General features: G+C 42.5%; 1 protein-coding gene across 5 annotated transcripts in view; it reads right to left on the reverse strand.

Annotated features, from left to right (window-relative positions):
- Nucleotides 1-2,066: 2,066 nt before the first annotated feature.
- NOL11 (nucleolar protein 11) overlaps nt 2,067-26,392 on the reverse strand; it is a 42,948-nt gene continuing 18,622 nt past the window's right edge. For 4 of the 5 annotated variants that reach the window (XM_019944500.2, XM_019944502.2, XM_019944501.2 and 1 more), the window contains one exon: nt 2,067-26,235. In XM_019944500.2, the coding sequence (XP_019800059.1) occupies nt 26,119-26,235 (117 nt within the window). In that variant the 3' untranslated portion in view covers nt 2,067-26,118. The remainder of the gene's footprint in view (nt 26,236-26,392) is intronic. The other variant, XR_012328726.1, reaches the window with a different exon arrangement.

The raw sequence follows: 26,392 nt of genomic DNA on the forward strand, positions 1-26,392 counted from the left end.
AGCCATGCTAGGTTTGTTGCTGCTGGTCTAAACAACTCTGCAAGACTATCATCCAGTTAGCTGAAATCCAAGCTTCCCCAAAGGTAAGGTAAGGAATGCACAGGATCCTCTTCCACCTGAAGCATCAATGCCTGGGCAGCTGGAACCTGCACAGCAGTGCAGGGATAAGATAAGACAGTACTTGGCATGTCACTAACGATCGATCATTCAAAACCCTTAAAAGAACTTTTGGTGGCCCTGCGGCCACCAAACTGTCCCTAAAATCCATGAGTCCTTGAATCACAGGTACTCTGGCTAAGAATAGACCGCAACGGTCCTAAGGGCTCATATACCCTCTCCAGGCCCTCGTGATGCCCACAGGCATCACATCATTATGGTTGGGGAAGGGATACCCTGACTAAGCGGGTGACTCTACCCTCTATACTGGACCTTTCTTCTGGGTTCCTGATGGAATACATCAAACTATAGAGAACTCTCTCTGCTCCCTGCCCACCAGGAAACATGGCTTCACCACCCACCTTAACTGTAAAATCTGCTAACAGTTCAGCACAGTCCCATGTCCAAAATACACTGACACACACTTACCATGGCTTCCATTTCTTTTTTTTGTTTTTTTTGCGGTACGCGGGCCTCTCACTGTTGTGGCCTCTCCCGTTGCGGATCACAGGCTCCGGACGCGCAGGCTCAGCGGCCATGGCTCACGGGCCTAGCCGCTCCGTGGTATGTAGGATCTTCCCGGACCAGGGCACAAACCCGTGTCCCCTGCATTGGCAGGCGGACTCTAAACCACTGCACCACCAGGGAAGTCCAGCTTCCATTTCTTGAACGTTCTAAATCACCAACCACCTTACCAGCAAATGGTTAGGACCTCAAGGGCTTGCACCTAGGGGTGTACATCAGAGTCACCGGAAGAGCTTTTAAAAAACAGAATTCCTGCCATAAATAGATATTTATGAGGTCATTTGATTTTCAACAAAAGTATCAAAGAAATCCTGTGGGGAAAGGAAAATGTTTCCAACAAAGGTTGCTGGAAAACTGGATACCCATACCAGGTGAAAAAACAAATGAACCCTGACCCCTTACCTGGCACCATACACAAAAATTAATTCAAGAAGAACCCTAGACTTAAATATGAAAGCTGAAACTATAAAGCTTCTAGAAGGAAACAGGAGAATATCTTCATCACTTGGGTGTAGACTAAGGTTTCTCAGGACACAGAAAGCAATAACCATAAAAGAAACATTGATACATTAGACATCAAAATTTAAAACTTTTGCTCATTAAAAGACATCATTAAGAAAAGGAATAGATGAGGCACAGACTGAGTGAAAATATTCTTTTCTTTTATAATTTTTTAAAATAAATTTTATTTTTTGGCTGCATTGGGTCTTTGTTGCAGTGCGTGGGCTTCTCACTGCGGTGGCTTCTCTTGTTGCGGAGCACGGGCCTTGTTGCGGAGCACGGGCTCTAGAGTGCAGGCTCAGTAGTTGTGGCGCACGGGCTTAGTTGCTCTGCGTCATGTGGGATCTTCCCCGGACCAGGGCTTGAACCCATATCCCCTGCATTGGCAGGCGGACTCTTACCCACTGTGCCACCAGGGAAGTCCCAAGTATTCTCAAAATATATATTTCACAAAGGAGAGATATCCTGGACATAAAAAGAACTCTTAAAACTCAATAATAAAAGCAATTCAATCTTTAAAATAGGCAAAGGATTTAAAAAGGCATTCCACAAGGGAAAACATATGAATGGCCAATATATACTTGAAAAAGTGCTCTCCAGCATTTAGTCATCTGAGAAATGCAAGCTAAAATCACAATGAGATACTTCTATACTCCCACCGAAATGCCTAAAATTCAAGACTGAAAATAGCAAATGTTGAAGAGGGTAGTAGAGTAACCAGAGCTCCCGTGTATTTTTGGTGGGAGTTAAACATAGCACAACAACATTGGGAAAATGTGTGACAGTTCCCCATAAAATTAAACATACACCCTACCTTATAACCCAGCAAACCTATTCCTATGTATTTACCCAAGAGAAATAAAAACACGTGACCACACGCAGACTCACAGTTGTACAAAAACGTTTATGGAAGCTTTAATTGTAATAGCCCCAAACTGAAAATAGTTCAAGTGTCCAGGAGAATGGCTTAAAAAAAAACCCTGGTATTTCATACAATGGATTACTATTTACAGTAAAAAGGGACAACTACTGATACATGTAACAACATAAACAAATCCCCAAAACATTACGTTAAGTAAAGGAAGCCAGACACAAAAGAAGATATACCATTTCACTCTATTTTTGTAAAGTTCTAGAACAGGTAAATCTATGGTGGAAAAGAAATCACAATAGATTGTTACGTCTGGGGAGGTGGAGGAGGGATTGAATGGAAAAGAGTACGGGGTGATATTCTGCATCTCCAGAGGGGTTTGGGTTATACGGATGCATGCATTTGTTAAATACATCAAAGGGTATATTTAATATCCGTGCATTCCCTTGTATATAAGTCTGACCTAAACAAAAAAAATTTTTTTTTGGCTGCGTTGTGTCTTCGTTGCTGCACACAGGGCTTTCTCTAGATGCGTTGAGCGGGGGCTATTCTTCGTTGCGGTGCACAGGCTTCTCATCGCAGTGGCTTCTCTTGTTGGGGAGCACAGGCTCTAGGCGTGCAGGCTTCAGTAGTTGCAGCACATGGGCTCTAGGGGGCTTCAGTAGTTGTGGTGCACGGGCTTAGTTGCTCCGTGCGGCATGTGGGATCTTCCCGGACCAGGGCTCGAACCCTTGTCCCCTGAACTGGCAGGCGGATTCTTAACCACTGTGCCACAAGGGAAGTCCTCTAAACAAAATTTAAAACTCATAAACAAACACATGATATGTATGATGAAGTATACTGATGTTTGTAACTTACTTTGACATGCATAAAAATTAAGACGGGTTGAGCTTCCCCGGTGGCGCAGTGGTTGAGAGTCCGCCTGCCGATGCAGGGGACGCGGGTTCGTGCCCCGGTCTGGGAAGGTCCCACATGCCGCGGAGCGGCTGGGCCCGTGAGCCATGGCCGCTGAGCCTGCGCGTCCGGAGTCTGTGCTCCGCGACGGGAGAGGCCACAGCAGTGAGAGGTCCACGTATCGCAAAAATAAATAAATAAATAAATAAGATGGGTTGATGGATGACTAGACAGGTGGGAAATGGATAGATGTATGATCAAACAGTAAAATATAAATTATAGAATCTTATCTTGGGTATATTGGTAATTATTGCACAATTTTTTTCAGTTTTTTTGGGGGGTGGTAGGAACGCTAAGCTGTATTGGTGATTTTTGTTTCTTAAGTGGTAAATATACATGGATGTTTGTTCGACTTTTGTCATATTTTTGTTCTCAAAATAGTCCATAATAAATTAATTAATTAACAAACACATAAATAAGAGTTACCAGGTGATTCTGACACCCACTCCTGGGTGGGAAAAAACCCACTGTTGGGCTCTGAGAGCTCAGAGATCTCCTTGTGCAGCATGCTGAGGAGCTACATGACGCTTATCCTGGGGGGAAAGAGATGAGTTTCCTATTGCTGCTGCAACACCACAAATTTAATGGTTTAAAACAACACAAATTGGGCTTCCCTGGTGGCGCAGTGGTTAAGAATCTGCCTGCCAATGCAGGGGACACGGGTTCGAGCCCTGGTCTGGGAAGACCCCACATGCCACAGAGCAACTAAGCCCGTACGCCACAACTACTGAGCCTGTGCTCTAGAGCCCGTGAGCCACAACTACTGAAGCCCGTGTGCCTAGAGCCCGTGCTCCACAACAAGAGAAACCACCGCAATGAGAAGCCCGCGCACCGCGACGAAGAGTAGCTCCCACTTGCTGCAACTAGAGAAAGCCCATGCGCAGCAACGAAGACCCAACGCAGCCAAAAATAAATAAATAAATAATTTTTTTAAAAAAACAACACAAATTTACTGGGAATTCCCTGGTGGTCCAGTGGTTAGGACTCCACGCTTTCACTGCCCTGGTCGGGAAACTAAGATCCCAGCACAAGCTGCGTGGCCAAACCAAACCAAACCACAACACAAATTATTTATTTATTTGTTTGTTTGTTTGTTTGTTTGCAGTACGTGGGCCTCTCACTGTTGTGGCCTCTCCTGTTGCGGAGCACAGGCTCCGGACGCGCAGGCTCAGCGGCCATGGCTCACGGGCCCAGCCACTCTGCGGCATGTGGGATCTTCCCGGACCGGGGCACGAACCCGTGTCCCCTGCATCGGCAGGCGGACTCTCAACCACTGCGCCACCAGGGAAGCCCCAACACAAATTATTATCTTATAGTCCTGGAGATCAGAGGTTGGAAATGGGTCTCAAGGTGCTGGCAGAACTGTGTTCCCTCTGGAGGCTCTAGAGGAGAATCCATTTCCTTGTCTTTTCCAGCTTTTAGAGGCCAGCTTCTGCATTCCTGGGCTCACAGCCACTTCCTCTATCTTCAAGGTCGTCAGCATAGCATCTTAAATTTCTCTCCCTGACTCTGACTTTTCTGCCCACCTTTTCCACATTTAAAGGACCCTTGTGATTCCACGGAGCCCACCCAGATAACCCAGTATAATTTCTCTTGTTTTAAGGTTACCTCTTTAGCAACCTTAATTCCATTTGCAACCTTAATACCCCCTTGCCATGTAACAAACATATTTACAGGACATGGACATCTTTGGGGAGTCATTATTCTGCCTACCACAGGGCTCTGCCCACCTGATTCCTGCCATATACGTGCCACCTGGCCTTGAAGATGGAAATGCCACTTCTTGCAGAGCCGTGGCATTGCTCTCCATCCATGCAGATCCATTCTGTCCTCAACTACTCTCTTCTACCCCAGACCACCCTCCATACCCACACTAGCAGTCCAGACAAGTCAAGAGGGGCAAGTGTGACATGTGGTGCAGGAAATACTGACCCCCAACTGCCTCAGGACCAGCTCCAACGTTTGGTGCTAACGAAAGGGTATGAGCTGGCAGAAGGATTATGGCCCCCATCTCCCCTTCAAGCACTGCTCTGGAAAGACTAAGACATTCTGCTGGGTGAGTGAAGGGATGCCCTGCCCTGCCCTATCAAGGGGACTTAGAAGACTGGGCAAGCCCAGCCACCCCCAAAAGTCAGCCCTAAACACCATCTGACAGCACGGCACCCCTGATGCCCTCAGGATGCTTGCTTCCCCTCCTTCCCCAGTTTGATCCTCATCTGCTCAAACTTTTCTCTCCTCTCTCTGGTTCTGAACCTTGATCCCATGTCCCTTCTGGAGGCTCTTCCCATGAATGTGAGCCCCAGGGCTCCTGTACAATTTCTGGCTCAGCCTCCTCCTTCAGATTCAGGGAGGACTCCCTGATTTAGACCCCTGGTTCTGAGGATTCAATTCCTCCATTCAGCTGCCAGGGGAGTCTGAGCCGCAGCACCCTTGCAAGGAATAAGGAGAGAACTCAATCCTTTTGTTCTTGGCATTTGTTTAACATTATTTCCTATAACGGTTCCATGTATCAATGGGATCCAGTATACTGACAGACCACATTTTGCTTTGTTGCTTCCAGGTTTTTAGCTCTGGGGACATGGCCAATCTGATGCTATTATAAATAGCTCCGCAGGGAATTCCCTGGTAGTCCAGTGGTTAGGACTCGGTACTTTCACTGCCAGGGTCTGGGTTCAATCCCTAGTTGGGGAACTAAGATCTCGCAAGTCGCGTGGCCAAAAAAAAAAAAAAAAAAGCTCTGCAATAAACATTTTCTTTTTCCAAAATTACTTTAGTTTCCTCTTGGATTATTTCCTTGGGATGAATCCTCAAACTTGAGATAATTGGGTTGAGGTGTTCATCTATTCCTTTTTTGTCTGACACGCATCCCTTTCCATTGGGAACACCCTCTCCTCCACTTTATGGTTCTTATGTGCTTTTAAGTAGAAGTCCCCACCTGTCCTGTCTCAGGGGTGGGCGTTTGAGCCAACTTGTTCATAGTAGATCGGTAACAAGAAGCCACAAATTTCAGTGGTTTAACACAGTCTGAGTTTTTTTCTTGGTGATATCATAGCTTGATTAGGGTTTTGGAAGGCAGAGGGGATGGAACATGGGAGGCTCTTCTATAAGCAGAAATTCAGAAATACAAGTGCCTTCCTTTTAGTGTCTTCAATGTTCTGTAGGGCTTCTTTGGAGCCCTTGGTTAGCCCTGTGCATGCATCCACCATTGATGAGCAGGGGAAGGGGGTACATTTTAGGAGTTAACTCATAAGTTGTATGTCTCTCTTCAGCCACATTTCATTGGCTAGAATTGGTACATGCTTCCTGTAGTTATGAGGGCACCTGGGAAATGTAGTCTCCTCCTGTGTCTGGGAAGAAACAAACCAGTCTGGTCACCACATAGATTGTCTTTGCCAATTAGAGTACCCCATATCTGAACATGAGGCTTCTCAGTGATGGGCATAGGACCTAGGCAGATCTATCAGAGTCCTTCTGGGGAACTGTTGTGGATTCTGAGAGTCCATCTAAGGACTAGAGTTATGCAGCTCTTGTTAGCATGGCACTGGCAGGGCTTCTTCCCCAGCAGAGCGAGGGAGGAAGGCTGCCAGAGAACAAAGCCAGAGTCAGGGATTGCTGAGGAGCTCAGACCCCTGGGGTCCTGCTTTGAGCTCCTGGATCCAGAATCAGCTCGTTTGGATAAACTCCTTTTGTTTGAGCCAGTCTGTATTGGATTTCCGTCACTTGCAACCAAAGGAGTCCTGACCAATAATGCATAGGCCAAGGGATAAAAAGATTTACTAGTGTTTGAAACATTTTTCTAGATTACTCTCTAAAATAACTTAGACATCGTGTAAGGCATTTTTGTTTTCCCAATTTTTGTTTTCATAACTTATATGTATTTCTTTCTTCCCAGTTCTTATGTATCTTACTTTTCCTTCTTAGAATATTATGGCAAGCACTTCTACTATGGTATGCACCAAATTAAATTGTTAATTAAATTAATCAAACCACACTATGTTAGGGCATCTTGGTTTTACACTTTACAAAAATTCAATATACAAAAAGAATCTAAAAAAGAGTGGATATATGTATAACAGATTCATTTTGCTGGACACCTGAAACTAACGCAACATTGTAAACCAACTATACTCCAATAAAAAAAAATTCAGTATATGTACAGGTTTTAAAATTCAAAGGTTACAGATAAAAGCTAAGTGAAAAGTAAAATCTTTCTTCCCTACCACCTATCCCTCTCCCTAAAGGCAAACAGCTTCTTGGGCTTTCTTCCAGAAAAAAACAATAATTGTATATGCAAGAATGTGATTAATGTGAGTGTTTTTTGTGTGTGTGTTTTCACAAGCTCTTAATTATACATCTTTTTATACCTGTTTTTAGGTGTAATGATTCTAATGCTTCTCCATTAAGTGAAGATTCCAGGTGTGAGAGGCACTCCTTAACCCCTTAAGCCACGAAGCAGATGGGAGAGAATGCATTCACCTTACCTGGAGAGAGGCAGGGTGCACAGGGTGGGGCTGGGGCACCTCCCAGGAGGAGCCCTGCCTGAGAGTTGGGCAGGAGGACATTTTAACGGGTCAAACCATTGATTCATTGTTATTTTGCAAGAATTCTGCTCTTTCTTTGCAGCCGCTGTGTTGGTTTTAGGTCCTCTTTAGCCTTTGCCATTTTGTCACGAAATTCTGTCAACAAATTCTGGATTGTTGCATAGCCCTTCTTATTGTCATTATTATTTCTTTTCTGATTAAAAATACTCATTGGCTAATGCTTTTTCACAAGTCTTCCTTTTTCTGTGATATTTTCATTTGGAGTTCCTTTTCAGCTTCCCCTCCCCTTTGGGGTGGGCGCCCCCGGGGTCCTGGAATGCAGGCACGCCAGGGCGTGCAGCCCTGGAGTCTAGTCGCCTGCAGAACGAGTTATTTCCTGGGAAAGAATGCATCCTAGGGGAAGATGGCTTCAGGCAGGCAAACCTGGCACCTCAATGAGCTTCAGGTGATAGAGTGTAGAGGTGGTGCTTGTCACTCTTACCTGTGTGGTCCCTGACCCAGCCACCTGGAACCCAGCGTCCTCGGTCTGAACTGTCTCAGTTTCTGGGCTATATATGAACAAAATCTGGAAGAGCTGTTTCCAGCACGAAGTCTATAAGACATAGGACCAGGAGCAATCATGTTCCCTTTCACTTTGTCCATGTGACAAAGTATTTTGGTAAAGTAGGGAGAGTGGCCTCGCTCCCCACGTCTACATGGATTTATCATGGCAGACAGCACGCTTCAGCCTGCTGAGTTTGCAGAGAACACTAATGCAACTTTGGCCTCCTGCGCACTGACGTGGGTGGTATTCACGCGTGACAGTTTCACATATCAACCTGGCTAAGCTATCGGACCCAGTTATTCAGTCTAACACTCACCTAAGTGTTGCTGGTGTTTTGTAGATGTGATTATTGACACCTACCATCAACTGAGTTTAACTAAAGGAGATTATCCTTGATAATCTGGGTGGGCCTCATTTAATCGGTTCAAAGGCCTTAATAACTGAGATTTCCCTGAGGAAGAAGAAATGTGGCTGTGGACTGTAGCATCAGCTCCTGCCCAAGAGTTTCCAGCCTGGCTTGCCCTACAGATTTCAGACTTGTCAGCCCCCACGACCACGTGAGCCAATTCCTTGCAACAGATTTCTTTATACAGACACCTTTTCTACTGGTTGTGCTTCTCTGGTAGAAACCCGATGGATATACCATGGGAGCGACCGCATCCAAGGGAGGCCGCAGCGGAGCATCTTGTGAAGACGGCAGGGCCTGTGTGACACTTTCTTGACTGTGGGTATCAGACAAAATGGCAAGAGGAGATCCCACACCTTCTTCACAGGCAGCAGGTATCACTGAAAGCAGCCAAGGTGGAGGAAACAGCAGACGCCTCGAGAAGAAGGCAGAGCTTGCTGGCGAGCATGTGTGCACACTGTCTGGGGGATGCTCGGAAAGATCCCACTGAAACTTTGAGGCAGCTGGAGGTCCTTTCCCAACAGCAGGCATAAGTGGGAACCCACACAATACAGTTAATCTTCACGTGACCCTGTCTGCAGCTTGAGAACGGTGTGGTGGTAAAAAACACGGTGCTTGAGTTCTAGCTGGAAACAGGTGGCATGCTTAAACTAGGACCAGGCAAGGAGGTTTGAAAAATGGACTATCTACCCAAGGCTGGGCATGGCGTCGGGATACCTCGAGGGGCAGCCCAGTACTCCTGGGGCTGGTAACAGTCCAACTGTTACTTCCTCCGGGCTGAAGGGACAGGAGGAGGGAAAGATTCCCAGAAGCTGGAAGCAGAGCTGTGTGCAGAAAGTTGTCTTGTAAGGCACCTTCCATGGAGGGACAGCCAAAGCAAGGTAAGCTCTTCGGGAAAGCCGAGGGAATAAGTGACTCTGATCTTACTCTTTTTCTTCCCCGATCTCTATTTTTAAATTATTATTATTTTTATTTTAAAAATTTTTGACTGCATTGGGTCTTCATTGCTGCATACAGGCTTTCTTTAGTTATGGCAAGTGGGGGCTACTCTTCGTTGCGGTGCACGGGCTTCTCATTGCGGTGGCTTCTCTTGTTGCGGAGCACAGGCTCTAGGCACACAGGCTTCAGTAGTTGTGGCTCACGGGGTCTAGAGCGCAGGCTCAGTAGTTGTGGTGCACGGGCTTAGTTGCTCCACGGCATGTGGACCAGGACTCAAACCTGTGTCCCGTGTTGGCAAGCAGATTCTTAACCACTGCGTCACCAGGGAAGTCCAACAAAGTGATTTTAATGGCTGCATAGAATGTCTTTTTATGAATTATTACTGCTCTATAGCTGGCTATTTAGCTTGTTTATGCTTTTTTGCTACTGTAAAGTCACACTATGATGAACATCCTCTTCACATACATCTTTGTACCCATCTCTGATAAATTCCTAGAAATACAATTGTTGTATTAAAAGATATGCAAATTTTAAGGTTTTTGATGCATATTGATAAACTATCCTCCAGAAAGACTATACAACAACAGCGTATGAAAATGCCAACACTAAATCACATAGGGTCTCCCTGAAGAAATCTGTCCATTATATTCTGAGGGTCTTGTTAAAAATGCAGATTCTGAGCCTGTACACAGATCAGGAGTGAAGCAGTTCTGGATTTCCAGCTCCCTAGGGGATACTGCCACTGCTGATCTGCTGCCATGCTTTGAGCAGTAAGGATTTTGAGGACTTCCAAATCACACAAGAAGATTAAATGAAAAGTGGTCTCTTAATACTAGCAGATTCCAATCAACAGGCACTTGAATGGCTTATCCAGCTGAATAGAAGACAGGTAAGGCCCCAAGGAGACTATCGCCAGGTGAAGATGGTGGAGAAATCCTGGATCCATTTGTGCTTTTGATGTAATTTACCTTCTACGATTCCTTCTTTCTTGCATCTGACTCCACTTTGGTCCTGACCTCTACACCTAGGCCAGTTCTCTGGTTTTCAACCACAAGCTCCAATGAACACAAAATTGTGTCTTCCTTATGGAATCGCAATGGTCTTAACCTCATTCCTGTCCCAGCCCTTGGCCCAGCTCAGCACCCTCACATTGGGTGTCCTCTGAGCATCTATCCTGGACCTGCCCTAAGTCCTTACTTGCATCAGCAACACCTGTAGGTTCTCTCTCCTGGCCCAACCTCCAGCTTTTCCAAACTCAGTGAGAGTCAGAAGGAAAACTGTTGGCAATGAGGGGGAAACGTATTCCTATGAGAAGCGCAATTCCAGAAAAGATATTTACAGCCTGAAGCCTCTCAGAGATTCCTCTATATGTGTTCTATGACTCCTTCCAGACTAAGGGTCTGGGGATGAATGCCCTCTGGGAGAGTCCTCCATGCAGAACACTTTGGGACCATTTGACCCTCAGTCCCTCCAGCAGTTCACTCCTTGGTGAATTCAGAGAGGGTCTGTAGCATGAAGGTGGGCACCCCTAGGGCACCGCAGCACAGATGACCCCTTTGTGACAAAGTTGACACCATTTTTGACATTGCCAATCACCCTCTGCATCCCGCCAACAGCAGGAATGACACCCAGCATAATTCCAAGGACAATCCTATTCCAATGATGTTCCAAGGACATCCTGAGGACAGTGGTTCAAGGGACCAGTGCTCTCTCTTAACCCTGGAAACCTCTGAGATGTGGCTATCTTGTATTTTACTTCTAACCTGCCCACTATCCACATGGGGGGAGGGAGCCTGTTTTCAAGATGAAGGATTCTTCTCAAACCAAGTCCCTTCCAAATATTGGAACTAGGGGTATCCATCAGTCTGCCTAATGTGGCCCTGCCCCCATGCAACTTCCTTTGCCCTGATTCTGACACCCTCTACTTGTCCCAACTCTTTCATGGAGCTCCCTGGCCATCTCACCTTCCCAGGAGCCAACAGGTAGCCCTCTGCAGTGCAGGGTGAGGTGAGATGTGCTCTCCCATCACTGAAGTAGGAATGGGGCCTGCATTTTCCCACAGAACTGTGAAGACGAAGACAAGCTGATAGTCCTATACTATCAACACTCTATTTCAGGTGCTCTTGTGGGCTAATCTCTAGTCTGTAAGCTCTGCGGGAGCCACGACCCATGTTTATTTAATTCAATCGTTGTATCCCGAACACCCAGAATTATGCCTAGCACGAGTAGGCACTCACTTAATATGTGCTAAAGGAGAAATAGCCTGGGATCAAAACCACTTGTTTGAAACACTGGCTGTAAAACAGTCTGAACCCCAAACACCTAATCACATTCAGATGCCAGCCAGCAATCACACAGAGCCTACAGCGCCCCAGGTGCTTATTCACTGCAGAGAGCATCAAAGCAACCTGCAAGGCAAATCTTGTTATCCCATTTCCAGATGTGGAAACTGAGTCTTAGAGTTTAAGTGACTTGCCTCAAGTTCCATAACAACTAAGAACTGGGGTTTGCAAAGAAGGGCTAAGGCATCCCATAATACCTTTCTGTTAACACATGCTGCCCTGGAAGACAACTTGGTCCAGTTCCTACAGATACATCCTTTTTTTTCCCCCTTGTGATGAGAACTCTTAGGATTTGCTCCCTTAACAGCTTTCATAGATAACACACAGCAGTGTTCATTATGTTAATCATGGTGTACATTACAGACACAGTACTTATTTATCTTATAACAGGAAGTTTGTACCTTCTGACCACCTTCATCTAACACCTCCCCACCCCAGCCCCTGCCTGCCTCTGGTAACCACAAATCTGATCTCTTTTTCTGTATGTTTTTGAAGTATAATTGGCCTATAACACTATGTTAGTTCCTTGCACACAACATAGCGATTCAACGTTTCTACTAGCGATTATGTTTCTACTAGCGATTCAATGTTTCTACCCTGCCCGCCTCTGGTAACCACAAATCTGATCTCTTTTTCTGTTTGTTTTTGAAGTATAATTGGCCTACAACACTATGTTAGTTCCTTGGGCACAACACAGCAATTCAATGTTTCTACACATTACAAAACAATCATCGCCCTACAGATACATTCTTTTACCAATGGTTTACTCCATTCTCTCAGTCCCCTCTCACTGGGTGGGCCCCATGGAGGCAGCCAGGCCCAGTGCACCCCTGGAGTTGGGTTGGTTACCCTGCACAGGTCACTCAGCTCATCCTGTTTGCTTCTTCGTTGAATTTTTAGTGTCCACATTCCTCAAAGGGTTATGGTGAACATAAAGGGGAGGGGGGGAGAAAAGATTAAATTAAAGCACTATTTATAGTGAAGTTTTATATACTCATAAAAATTAGAAATTCAGGTGTGATTCATTCACTTAAAAATACAAAATAAATAGCTCTCAAGACTTGACCTCTAATCAGGATTTCATTAGGTCCCAACCTCTCTGCTGTGGGCAGGACCAATTGGCCATTTCAACACATTTTTTACAAACAGACTAGAATAAGCCAGAAAAACCCTATCTTTAGAAAGTATTTTGTATTGACTGAATGTGTGTGTATATTTAATTTCTTCTTTAAATCATTATGGGAAATTAATTTCAAATGTAGAGAGACTAGTATAACGAATTCCCACGAACCCATCTGTAGCTTCAACAATCATCAAACTCATGGCCAAGTATGTTTCATCCAACACCCCCCACTTTCCCCTCTCCCATATTATTTTGAGACAAATACTAGAAATCATATAATTTCTTACATAAATATTTTAGTATATATAGCTCTAAAAGACAGGAACTTCCCTTCTGAAAACATAAAGCACCTAAAACAAAATCAAGAATAAGTCCTTTTATCATCAAGTATCTCTAATCAGAGACCAACCTTCTCTTTGTTTTATATATGTCATACATTGTCTAGGTTTGTTTAAATTGACATATCTTTTATGTCTCTAAGTTTATAGGTTACCCTTCCCCCTCTCTATTACACCCTTGCAATGTATTTTGTAGTGAAAGCCTAAATTATATTTTAAAATTCTAAATTAAAATTATCTTGAGATCATACGTTGGTCTTAAAGCAAAACAGTATCAATTTGGAGGGGGCAATCATCCATACTTTCCACCCACTTTTGTAGTTAAACACTGATTCATTTACAAGGGAATAATCAATAAGAAGATAGCACTACATTTTAATATTAAGGTGCACAGGAGTACCTCTTTAAAACACTTTTTAAATTTTATAAACCAGTTTTTAAGCAATCAAAACGCTACAGAATTACTCCCTTCATTGGAGATTTCTAAAGGTAAAAATAAAATTGCTGAGCTCGGGCTTCCCTGGTGGCACAGTGGTTAAGAATCCGCCTGCCAATGCAGGGGATATGGATTCGAGCCCTGCTCCGGGAAGTTCCCACATGCCACACAGCAACTAAGCCCATGCGCCACAACTACTGAGCCTGCGCTCTAGAGCCCGCGAGCCACAACTACTTAGCCTGTGTGCTACAACTACTGAAGCCCGCGCACCTAGAGCCTGTGCGGCACAAGAGAAGCCACCGCAATAAGAAGCCCGCGCACAGCAACAAAGAGTAGCCCCTGCTCGCCGCAACTAGAGAAAGCCCGCGCGCAGCAACAAAGACCCAATGCAGCCAAAAATAAATTAAAAAAAAACCCCAAAAACTGCTGAGTTCATTTTATGTGAAACAACAGGGTATATGGTCACCGCAAAGGGCAACACCCAGGGCACAGGGCGGAGAGTGCTCTGCATGGGTAAGAGCGTGAACGTGCATAAAGCTTAGCTGCTCTTTATTAAGGGGCTCAAGGCTTCGAGAAACATGAAAGTTTAAAGATACCTGGTTGCCATGGCTGCACAAAGTAGAGAACAGAGACAACCCTCATTCACCTAAAATGTGAAGGAGGGTTTGAAGAACTACTTTTATCTCCAGAATTGCTTTAATTTTCCATTATCCATTGTGGGGATGGGGTGAGCAGAGCTTCTGCCTCCTAACAGCCTTGGCTAAAGTGTTGTGGTCCCAGAGGATCGGCCTGAGGGAGGTTGTGGTGGAGGGGAGAGGGCCTTCTTTCCTTCTCTCTTCTCTGGGCCCTTTCACCCCCTGCTCTCTGAGTCTTGCTAATATACACTCTGCCCCGAGAGAGGATGGTTCTGGGAGAAGAGCCAAGCGGCTGGAGGGTTGGTCAGAGGTGACTGGGTGTGGACTCTGGTCTGGATGACACCAGGGATGCCTGGCCCTGGGAATGGAGCCAGGCTGAATTAGTTTTCTGCCTATTGCAGGTCTCAGTATACATTCCTTTCTCCTGTCCAATCTGGAAATTCCATCGCACTGAGCATGTGTGTGTGTGAGCACGTGTGTGGTATGAAGAGCACGTAAGGAGAGGCTGGAAGGACCCATGTTTGTGGCTTTCTTGGCCCTTGGATCCCAGTGCTCAGCTCCAGTGGCCAGGTCTCTGGTCTTTCAGGAAACCTGGATGTAGAGCAGACAGAAGGGGACCTCAGTCCCCTCCAGGCCACCTTGGAAGGGCAGTGTCAACCTGACATTAAATGGAGAAAAATCGTAATAATAGCAAACCTGATTAAAGGCTTATGACCATAGCCAGGCATTTTCTATGCATTAATTATTTCATTTAATTTGCACTGCAATCCCCCAGGTAGATAGGATAAGATTGGAGCAAAGCAAGAAAAGGGAGCTTAGTAAGGCTGAGTAACTCGCTCAAAGTTAAACAGAGTGTGAAGACATTTGGCTCTAGTGCTTCAGCTAAGCCGCGACTCTAGGCCAAGTCATCTGGTCTCTCTGAGCCTTAGTTTCCTCATCTGCAAAGTGGAAATAATGGGAATACTCACCTGGAGAAGTTAATTAAAAGAAAAAATGAGCTAGTGCATGGAAGGTCATAGGATGAACTAAAGCCAATCCAAAAATAAGGTAAGAAGGTTAGAAAGCTGCTTGCTCAGTGCAGACCCAATTGCTTTCCTGGTAACAGGGCACAATTTTCTTTGATGAGATTCTTCTAGTCAATAAACTAGGTTATCTCATTGTAAGAATATCTGGTCTCTTTTCATAGCATTCAGTAAAGCTCATGTCATCTTGACTGAGAGGAAAAAAAAATGAAGCCTGTAAACACTTGTATTTTTCCTGAATTAGCATTTGCGCTAAAAGAGGGCTCGCTGCTGAAGAAGTTGTGCATTCCTCAGAGGCAGGCCAAGTTTTACATTCTGTCACCAGCAGCTTTTAGCCAAGTCCTGAGCACCAATTAGTCTCCTGAGAAACACCTGCTTGACATACAAACACTTTCTCCAATTCCTGCCCATAAGACCTCATGTAGGTAGTATGTGTGTTTTTCCCTATTACAAAGTTCAAAGAAAGGGTCCTGTATTCTTAACATTCGAAGCTTCATTCATTCATTTACTCCACACTCAAAAAATAGGTTTTTTTCCCATTCATTCTGTGAATTTCTAGACTGCAGTAACCAGGCGCTGTCTAGATTCTGGAAATACAGGACAGACTTGGTCCTGCCCTCATGAACTCATGTAGTTTAATGGGGGGCAACAGAAAACCCAAGCAAACAAGTAGGTAACATGATCAGTGCAAGGAGGAAGCAAAGAGCTGATGCAGAGGTAGAATGGGCAGGAAAGGCTTCTCAAACGTAGAGACCCAAAGGCTAAGAAGGAGCCTGCCCTGTGGTGGGGCTGGAGACACAACAGCAGGTGGGGGGCCAGCATGAACAGAGGGCTGGAGGCAGGCGGGGCAGGGCTGCTCAGAGCAGGCCTGTGGGCCAGGCTCACAGTGTAAGGAATGGGCCAGGGGCCACCGTGCTGGGCTTTGCGGATTGTGGTAAGGAGTCCGAGTTTAAAGGCTGCAATAAGAAGCCATTGGAGCTTTTTTTTTAAAAAAAAAACTGGGTAGAATTCACATAACATAGAATTCACCGTTGTAATGTGAATTCCTATTCCTCCCTCCTCCCGCCACCCGCCCACCCACAGCCTCTGGCCGCCACTAATCTGCTTTCTGTCTCCATGGATTTGACTATTCTGGACATTTCATATAAATGGAATCATACATTAAATAACCTTTTGTGACTGGCTTCTTTCACTTAGCATAACGTTTTCTAGGTTCATCCACAGTGTAGCATTTATCACTACATCAGTAAAAGCTTTTTAAAGGGCAGTGTGCAGCAATCTGACTTACGTTTTGGGATCACTTTCACTGCCCTGGAGAGAACGGATAGGAGAAAAGGCAGAGGGCAAGTGAGCAGATGAGTCAGGGGCTGCTGCAGTGGGGAGGGTGAGAGATGACGGAGATGCGGAAAGACGGCTGCAGTGGACACGGAGGCAAGGCGCGCTGACATATTTTATAGGGAAGGTTGAGGGCACTTGCTGACGGATGGGAAGTGTGGTTCCAAGTCCCCAGAAGTCCAGGCAGGAGGAAACAGATGTGGGGGGAAATGAAGAGTTCCATTTTGGCTATGTTAAACTTGAGATATCTAATCTGAGATGTTAATTAGGCGATGGAAATGCGAATCTGGGAATTAGTGGGAAAGTCAGAGCTGGAGATAAAAATTTGAGGGTCGTCAGCCAGAAGACTGAGGCTAAATCCAGGGGAATATGTGTTAAATTATGTGCATTATAACAGAGTGATTTCCGCCCCCAAGGGTGACCAAGAATAAGAGGTCTGTAAATCAAATACTTCTCAGCTCCTAGCTAAAGTGGAATATTCTGCATTTGAATGAGTGCTCAGCATTTACAAAGACAGAAGCTGGCGTCCTCTGGTCTGTATTCAGAGTCACCAGCCTCACTGAGCGGACCTGTTTGCATTTCTATCACCACTGCACCCAGTCAGCACCAACAACTGGTAACTCCCACTAAGGGTGTTAAGTGAAAGGATGCTTGCCTTTCAATGAGAACCCCAACCAAGTGTGATCAGGGTCTTAGCTCAGGTTAAAAATAATGCTTTGAGCATTGAGGTCACTTAAATTGAAGAAACCAAACTTATTCTTAACCTTCTCTGGACAACCTGTACTCCTAGGTGGGTGATTCTCCTAACTGCTAACAAAAACTCTGGGAGAAGTCCTGGAACCAAACCAAGGACTGGGCCACTTTTGCTCAAATAGCAGTGACTGGGCCCCATTCCCGCCTTTGGGTGGTCAGCAGTGGGGAGGGATGGAAGATGTAAACTTCCAACAATTGCCCTTCCTTTGTTGCCCACACCTGTTTATTTTCATGACTGTAAAACACAGATGCCCTATGACTGTTGGCGCAGGTTTGAGGTGAACTGAGAAAAATTAGGACAACATACGAGTACTTCTTATAAGTTAATTAGCAGAAAAACTTGGCAACCTTATGTCAGATCCCAAAATCTTCTGGACATTTTACTGATTCATGAAGCCTAAAGCTTGGGAAGCACTGCTGTAGATTTCTTGAATAGAACTCCAGAAGCACTGCTCCTTGGTGACACTCACGTGGCGTGCAAAGGGGAACTTGTATTGCTATTTGCTTTTGCTTTGAGGTCTCCTCTGCCAGATAGTAAGCACATAAAAGGCAGAAATTTTTCTCCCACTTTTTGTACTCCCCTTAGCAGGTGCTCAATAAATATTTATGGAGACAATAAAAGCAATACCTCTCCCCACTTTTCTGACTAAAAAACCCCCCCAAAACAAAAAACCTTCTGCTTTTTATGTTTACTAATTCCCTAATAGTGTTATGAGTTGCGGGTTTGCAATACAGTCCATTTGCTGATGACGCCTGTGGGGAAAGGAGATGGGCTGAGCATCTCCTTTGGATGGAAGTTCGTTTTCCCACTGGCAGAGGGGTCAGGTGAGGAATCTCCTCTCTTAGGTGAAGTTCCTTATCTTTTCCCCCCTGACTTTATGCTTGTGTCTAACCAATACCTTGGTTCCTTACTTAGCTTCTGGTTTGTGGGAACTTTTCTTTCATCATGTAGTTATTTCCCACTCAAGCTGTCTTCTCCAATCACTCAGTAATTATTTAATGAACATGTCCTCTGTGTCATCTTCCTATTCATCTGCTAACAGCTCCTAACACAGGTTGATCCCTTGCCTCTTCCTGAACATAATCCAATTTGCCCTGGCACGGGGGGGGGGGGGGGGGGGGGGGGGTGCGGGGCTCAGCAAGAAAGGCCTAAGCCTTTTAACCAAACACCTAAGGTCCTAATTGATGTTTCCCTCAGGGTCTCAGTATATTTGCACAAAACCTAAAATATTAATATTGATTCTTTAAAAGATCTAAAAGTTCCCCGTGGCCTTCTCTGTCATACTATATAAAGGAAAACTACAGAATTAGAAGAAAAAAAGGCAGACATTTGAAGCAAAAGTGGCTATAAAATCTACAATAGAGACCAGGTAAGAAAACTGACCCTTCAGACATTTCCAGAGACATTCCACCCTATAGCAAATGCAATCAGGCATTGCCAACAGAAGTATGTCAGAGAAATACACAGCATCACGACTACAACAGGGGGCTTCCCTGGTGGCGCAGTGGTTAAGAATCTGCCAGCAAATGCAGGGGACACGGGTTCGAGCCTGGGTCCGGGAAGATCCCACATGCCGCGGAGCAACTAAGCCCGTGTGCCACAACTACTGAGCCTGTGCTCTGGAGCCCTCGAGCCACAACTACTGAAGCCCACGAGCCTAGAGCCGCGCACCGCAACAAAGAGTAGCCCCCGCTTGCTGCAACTAGAGAAAGCCCGCGCACAGCAATGAAGACCCAACGCAGCCAAAAATAAATAAATAAAATAAATAAACTAAAAAAAAAAAAGACTACAACAGCAAACAGTACGACCTATTAAAGGTGTAGGTATAGACAAAACTTCCTTTGAAATCCTAGGGAATAAACATATAGTTTTTGAAACATGATCAATTTAAACACACACTTACCCATCATATAAGTAAACATATTAATTTATACTTACTTACGGTATCGTGAAATGGTTCAGTAGCTTATTTAAAATTGTACTCTGCAGTCCAAAGGAACCAGCATCTCATAAAATTTCTACATCCAAATATCAATTTAGAGGAAATATGAACTCAGAAGAATGTGAAAAGTGATACTATGAGGAAATAACCAGCATAACCCAGACAGGAAATTCTACAGGATAAATGACCTAATTTCACAAAAAAGAAAAAAACAAGAGATGGGAAGAAAACCTATAGACTGAAAGTCATGAGACTTATCAGTCACAAATACGTGAACTTCACTTTCTTGATTCAAATAACTTGTAAAAATATATGACTGACTGAAATATTCAGGGATGAAAATATCTGATGTCTGGGAAGTAAGTGGAGGTATAGATGAAACAGGATTGGGAAAATACTGATAAATGTTGAATCTGGGTGATCAATGCATGGGATTCATTATACTCAGAATCTGTCTACTGTATGTTTGAAATTCTCCACAATACAAAGAAAAAAAAGAAAAAAGAGGAGGAACCTATAAAATAAAAGTTTAAAATATATAATCAGGTAGAGTCTTTGTGAACTTAAATTAAAAGTTTCTTGACTTTTGCAGTTGCCATATGTTGTAGCCACCTTTCCTGGGCCTAATTTTCCATTTCTATTATATCCTCTTAATGGTACATTTCTCTTTGAGAGGCAACGTATAAATAAATTAAAAGCTTTACACCAAAGGTTACAGAAGACTTAAGCTTCCTAATTTTCTTAAGGGAATCATGCACCAATCAAACTGATGAAAATGGTACAAATTTCATTTTGTGGAGTGTATGCTATTGCACATTACATGCTACTGTCCAACCTAGTAATGATACAGGATGGTGCATGTGTTCTGTGCAAATCCAAGAGCCTTTCTTCAAGTATGTACCTGAAGTACTCGGTATCCAAGTTCACTGTAAAGTAAAATAAAACATCTAACTACACCTTATCTGATGTACAATGTAAAATATAAGACATTTAACAATGAGGCAATAAAATATCCAAATAAACCAGAAGAAATAAATGTTGTAAGCCCTGTGGTCTGAATATATCATAATAATGAATAACAAATTTGGCACTGACAACCCAAATCAAACAAATTCATCCAGAAATGAAAAGTAGCCAAGGATAATTAGGTTAACGTGAAATTACAGTTTTAAAGAAGAATTTCAATTTGTTAATTTATAAGGATTATAGGAAACTATAATTACCTCATCACCTCTCATACCAAGGTATTTATGTTTCTGGGAAAACAAATCAGTGTGAATTGCTCGGTGAGTACAGAATTAAAGAGGAAAAATAATTTAAAAATTTCTTTTTGGCAACAATGTGCACCTCTCACAGACTCCCATCTGTCCCTCCAGAGCAGCATAGTTTTTGGTTTCCCACTTAACAAGTTGTCCATGTTCTCTAACTTTTGCTGCATAAACACCACTACATTTTTTTCTCTCTCTGATTCAAAGCATTCTTTCATCCTCAGACTAATGGAAGGTTACCATTAGTCTAAACTGAGGTCTGTGTGTCAATTTCCTCAACAGTAAATCTTACTTTACAGGATTGATAAGCAGACTTAAGAGTATTAAATCAATTAATATTTCTAAAGCATTTAGAACAATGGTTGGCACAGAGTAAGTGCTATGTAATCAACTATATAGTAGCTTATATATCATAAACATATTATGAGCTTAAATGGTAAGTATACAAATGTACACGTTTTACTAGTTAAAATACAATTAAAAAACTATTTGATATTCTAAGTCTAAAAATGAGCTAGAATATCACAGCAACTGGGATCTGACATGTACTATACATTAAACATCTAACACACAAAAAGCACAATTCCACCTAATTACTGGCTATGTTAATCTAGGTAATAGTATGTGATCTAAAACTAAAAGTGGAACCTTGAGAGACATCTATTTAAAACCCCTTTAATAACAGTACACTGCTTTCTTAGAGATGAAAAGGCTCTGGGGAGGTTATTTTAAATAATGCCAGTCTCTTCAAAAAAGTTGTCCAGAATTTTGAGTAGTTTTTTCCTTGAGAAATTTGTCTGAAGCAAACAAAAGCACTCCAAAAATTCCACTGATGTGGGTATGTTTTCAAAAGCATCCCCAAATTATAATGATGATGATTAAAGGAAGTGGAAGAGTATAATCTAAAATCACATTTCAGCTTTGCTAAAATAAAGCTGTGGGAACAGGATAAGACACTTGACATTTATGAATAAATTATTGGTAAGCCTTCTCAGCTCTTGTTTTCTGAGTCTGAAACTTTTAAGAATCAAAACATGTTAACTATGTAAAAACATGGTTTTATGAAAATATTAAGTGAAAAAAGTAGACCACACATTGTATGCTCAGTGTGATTATAACTGTTCAAATCTGTGAAATACCTCCATCCATTTATCTGCTCATCCATCTATAGATTAGAAAGCAGACTTAAGAGATGAGAATGGCGGCTACATGGCACACAGCATTCCATTTTAAAGTGAGATTTGGGGGCTTCCCTGGTGGCGCAGTGGTTAAGAATCTGCCTGCCAATGCAGTGGACATGGGTTCGAGCCCTGGTCCGGGAAGATCCCACATGCCGCGGAGCAACTAAGCCCATGCACCACAACTACTGAGCCTGCGCTCTAGAGCCTGTGAGCCACAAATGCTGAAGCCTGTGCACCTAGAGCCCGTGCTCCGCAACAAGAGAAGCCACCGCAATGAGAAGCTCACGCACCGCAACAAAGAGTAGCCCCTGCTCGCCGCAACTAGAGAAAGCCGGCGCACAGCAACGAAGACCCAACACAGCCAAAAATAAAGAAATAAAATAAATAAATTTATAAAAAAAATAAAAAATAGAGATTTATACCAAAACAATTTTTACATTTGCAACCATAACTGTCACCAAAGCAATAACCGATTCATGCAAAAATTACCAATGGGTTCACTGTTAGGGAAGAATAATATTCCAGAATAGGATATTCACACAGTCTCAAAGATAAATAATAAATACATAGGTTACTTATGAAGTACAAAGGGAAAAAGGTACCTTTAGAGTGAGGCAATCTGGTAAATCCTACCTTAACTAAGTGATCCAATTTAGCATCACCAATGATAGGACAACTCACAGCAATGCCTCCTGATGCTGTGCCTTCTCTGTAGTATTCTCGTCAGAAATGTTTAATCTGAATCTAATCATGTGGAAACGAGACAAATGCAAACTGAGGGACATTCTGCAAAATAACTGGCCTAGATTCTTCAGAAATGCAATTTTCTAGGGAACTGTTCTACATTAAAGGAAATTAAAGAAACATGAAACCTAAATGCAATGCATGAAACCTAAATGCATGATGCTTGAATGGATTTTAGGAAGGAGGAAGTCCAATTATAACAGACATTACTGGGACAACTGTGGAAATCTGAATAAGGACTGTAATCATTCTAAATAGCACTGTATTAACATTAATTTCCTGAATTTGATAATTGCATTGTGGTCATGTGAAATTAATGCCCTTGTTTTACAGGATTAAACGTAAGTATTTATTGGATTAAACTGAATTATGAGATTAAGCTGAATGTTTGTAAATAACTCTCTAATGATTCAGGAAAAAAGAAAAAATATATAGTGTAAAACTAACATGGCAAGATGTTAGGAACAGATAAATTTAGGCTAAGGATACAGGGGTATTCATTGTTTTTTCTTGCAATTACTTTAGGATTAAAATATTTTTAAAAGAGCTAGGGCAAAAAATCCATCTTTGTTTTAAAATTCTACATGATCCAGAATGGACTCCACTATAGTTAGAGTCACCAAATATTTACAAATAAGACTAAAGAGGCAAAAAGAAAACATCTACTTTTAAGTAGCAATGATAACCTGTTAGTCCACATTTCCCTCAAAAACCATTAAGGTCACAGCAAGAAACCATTTCCTAGATGGAGAACTTAAGAAGTTTAAAGAAGAATTCTTGGGAATTCCCTGGTAGTCCAGTGGTTAGGACTCAGTGCTTTCACTGCCAGGGCAGGGGCTCAATCCCTTGTCAGAGAACTAAGATCCTACAAGCCATGAGGTGTGGCAAAGAAAAAGAAAAGAATTCTTTTATTATTATATAGATGTAGTATATATAATCAGAAACAAACCTGAGTTATAATTAAGTTATAAAAAATAAAAGTCCAGAGGCAGAAGATACACTGCCTATATGTGGTGAACAGAGGATTTACTTGCCAGAAAAAGTAACTGTTGCAAAACCTCAGAATTATTGCTCTATAATTGGGCAGATAAGATCTACTATTCAGTAACTTTATTCAATAACCATTACTGAACACTGATTATGTGCCAGTGGTCCTGTACTTAGAGTGCATAAAGGGTAAGACAAAGTCCTTGCCTTGAAGAACTCAGCCTATAAAAGTCTCTTATCAATTATAACTTAATTAAAAAATAATCCTCTATATGTCCTTATAAAATCCTTATTTAATTTCTAAATTTAGTCTAACTTAGTCTGTAGGCAACCTAGAGATCATTTGCAACTAGTATTTAAAAGCAATTACACTTTTCTACTTATTTTAAAAATCAGTAATTTGCTTCCATAATATTTACAGGCCGAATTATTAAACTTTATAATAAAGACTTTATTAGGACCCTACACAGAAGTTCCTTCCAAACAGACAAAAGTTGGAGGGAACAGGGAATCTTCCTCTGGCCTCTCCTCAGTCAAAGGCCTCTGCTAGTTTGAACCCTGACCGGGCAAGTTTCACTGAAGAAGCTGTCTTCAAGTACAATTAAATCAGGAGTCGTGAAGAGCTTATTGTCAATCTATGAATTTCGTCTGCTTGTTTGCTCTGGCTGAAAGAATTCATCAATCAATCTGAGATTCGTCTCTTATTATGGGTTCTTATAAATTAAATCATAAATAACTCAGAATCTAAAAACTGTGACAATCCTGAATAATCTTAACCCCCGTAAAAGGATCTGTAAATCATAAAGGATATGCTAAAGTTCAAAGTTTTTTTGTTTGGTTTGTTGTTAATTAATTAATTTATTTATTTTTGGCTGCGTTGGGTCTTCGCTGCTGTGCACTGGCTTTCCCTAGTTGTGGCGAGTGGGGGCTACTCTTCGTTGTGGTGCGTGGGCTTCTCATTGCAGTGGCTTCTCTTGTTGCGGAGCACGGGCTCTAGGTGCACGGGCTTCAGTAGCTGTGGCACGCGGGCTCAGCAGTCGTGGCTCACAGGCTCTAGAGCACAGGCTCAGTAGTTATGGCACACGGGCTTAGATGCTCCGTGGCATGTGGGATCTTCCTGGACCAGGGCTCAAACCTGTGTCCCCTGCTTTGGCAGGCGGATTCTCAACCACTGTACCACCAGGGAAGCCCCATAACGTTCAAAGTTTTAAGAAAAGCTTAGGAACACACAATTTTATGTCTGGGTGCCTGTAAGTAATTCTTAAATGGTTCACAAAAAAGATAAAAAGACGATAAACATCGTGGAGACTCCTATTTTTCATTTCTGCTGAGAAGTACTGTATCACTTAGTTTAAATTGTCTGAGCAAAAGGTCCCACTTAAAGTGAGCATAACTGTTAATATATGCTGCTATCTTTGGTATTTCTTTTCTCTCAGATTAAAGAGAGATTAAGAATGACTAAGGAATTAACACAACATTGTAAATCAACTATACTTCAATAAAAAAAAAAAAAAAAGAATAACAAGGGAGAACCTCTTTGTTAACTGCAACAGTTGTAACTAAACTTTACAGAGTGCCTGACCTAAATGAAGCCTTTCTCTAACGCAAATTAAGTTGAGCCATCAGGATTCTGTATAACATGGGCTCTAGAACCACACTTGAACTTATATTATGCGCTAGAATTTACTGGAATTTAAAAAAATATATATATTGTGACCTTTCAGGTTAAAAGAGGTTTCAAAATGATTTATTCAACAGAGACTTTCACAGCTCATAAATGTTTCAAGTTACTCTTGGGAAACTTAGTTCATCACCTGAAAAAGTGATTTCACTTTTAACAATAATAAATTTGAGTTTATTTTTAAGAAACAAAAGCATCCATTTCTTCTACATAAAGCCTTTCGTTTGTCCTAAACCCGAGTTAAAACAGGAAATTCTACGGTCAAAAGAGACTTTTTTTTTTTTTACTATCTAGAAATATATTTCTGTAACTGAAATTAACATCCTAATCACAGAGGTAATCTGAGGGATAATGTTCAAGCCCTGGGTATGTAAGAAGGTAGTGCAAGGAGGTAAAGAACCAGAGAGGATGGCAGGAGATAAGCACAGGCGTGTACAAGGCCCCTTCCCACCCTGCCTGTGGAAACGCCCTCTTCTGTTCCCCATGAACACAGATGAGCTGGGACAGCTTCCGACTGTGATAAAACCATGTTTTTCCTAGAATCACTGTTTCTTCAATGGTGGTTTTTTATTAAAAGAAGAACTATTCAAATGGATGGTAAGAAATTCAGCTTGTATCAATACACAAATAAGTTTACTTAAAAACACCTCCGTTACATATTTTTAAAAGTTTCAGAATCTCTCCCCACCAGTGTCCATAAGCTAGAATAGCTTCACGTGAAACCTGCAGTCTGACCTAGGAGAATCAATAAGTGATGGTCTAGGTACTTGCTCAGACATTTCTCTTGTCACCGAAGAGACAGTCACAAACAAAACACATCTCTTGCCTGGTTGAGTAGGAAGAATCCACATAAAAGAGCTTCATAAAACGTCTATGAAGGAGAACTGGTAGTATCAGAAGAGTTCCAGCACTTCAATTGAATATAATTCTCTATTAGTCTTTTCTTGATTTAATTTCTGTAGCTCACGAAAACTTACTTCAATCTTGTTGAGCTCAGAACAAATGCTTATCTAAAGAAAAAAGTTCCAAAATAACTTTTACCATAACTTGTACATATGGATAAATCCTCCACAATTACTTAGGGCTATTCCAAGAAAAATTTTAATAAATTATAATTTTGGTGCTTCTTGGTTACAAACAGAATTCAGTATAATCAAATAATTACAT

The sequence above is a fragment of the Tursiops truncatus genome, chromosome 20 (genome assembly GCF_011762595.2).
Source record: "Tursiops truncatus isolate mTurTru1 chromosome 20, mTurTru1.mat.Y, whole genome shotgun sequence".
Lineage (NCBI taxonomy): Eukaryota > Metazoa > Chordata > Mammalia > Artiodactyla > Delphinidae > Tursiops > Tursiops truncatus.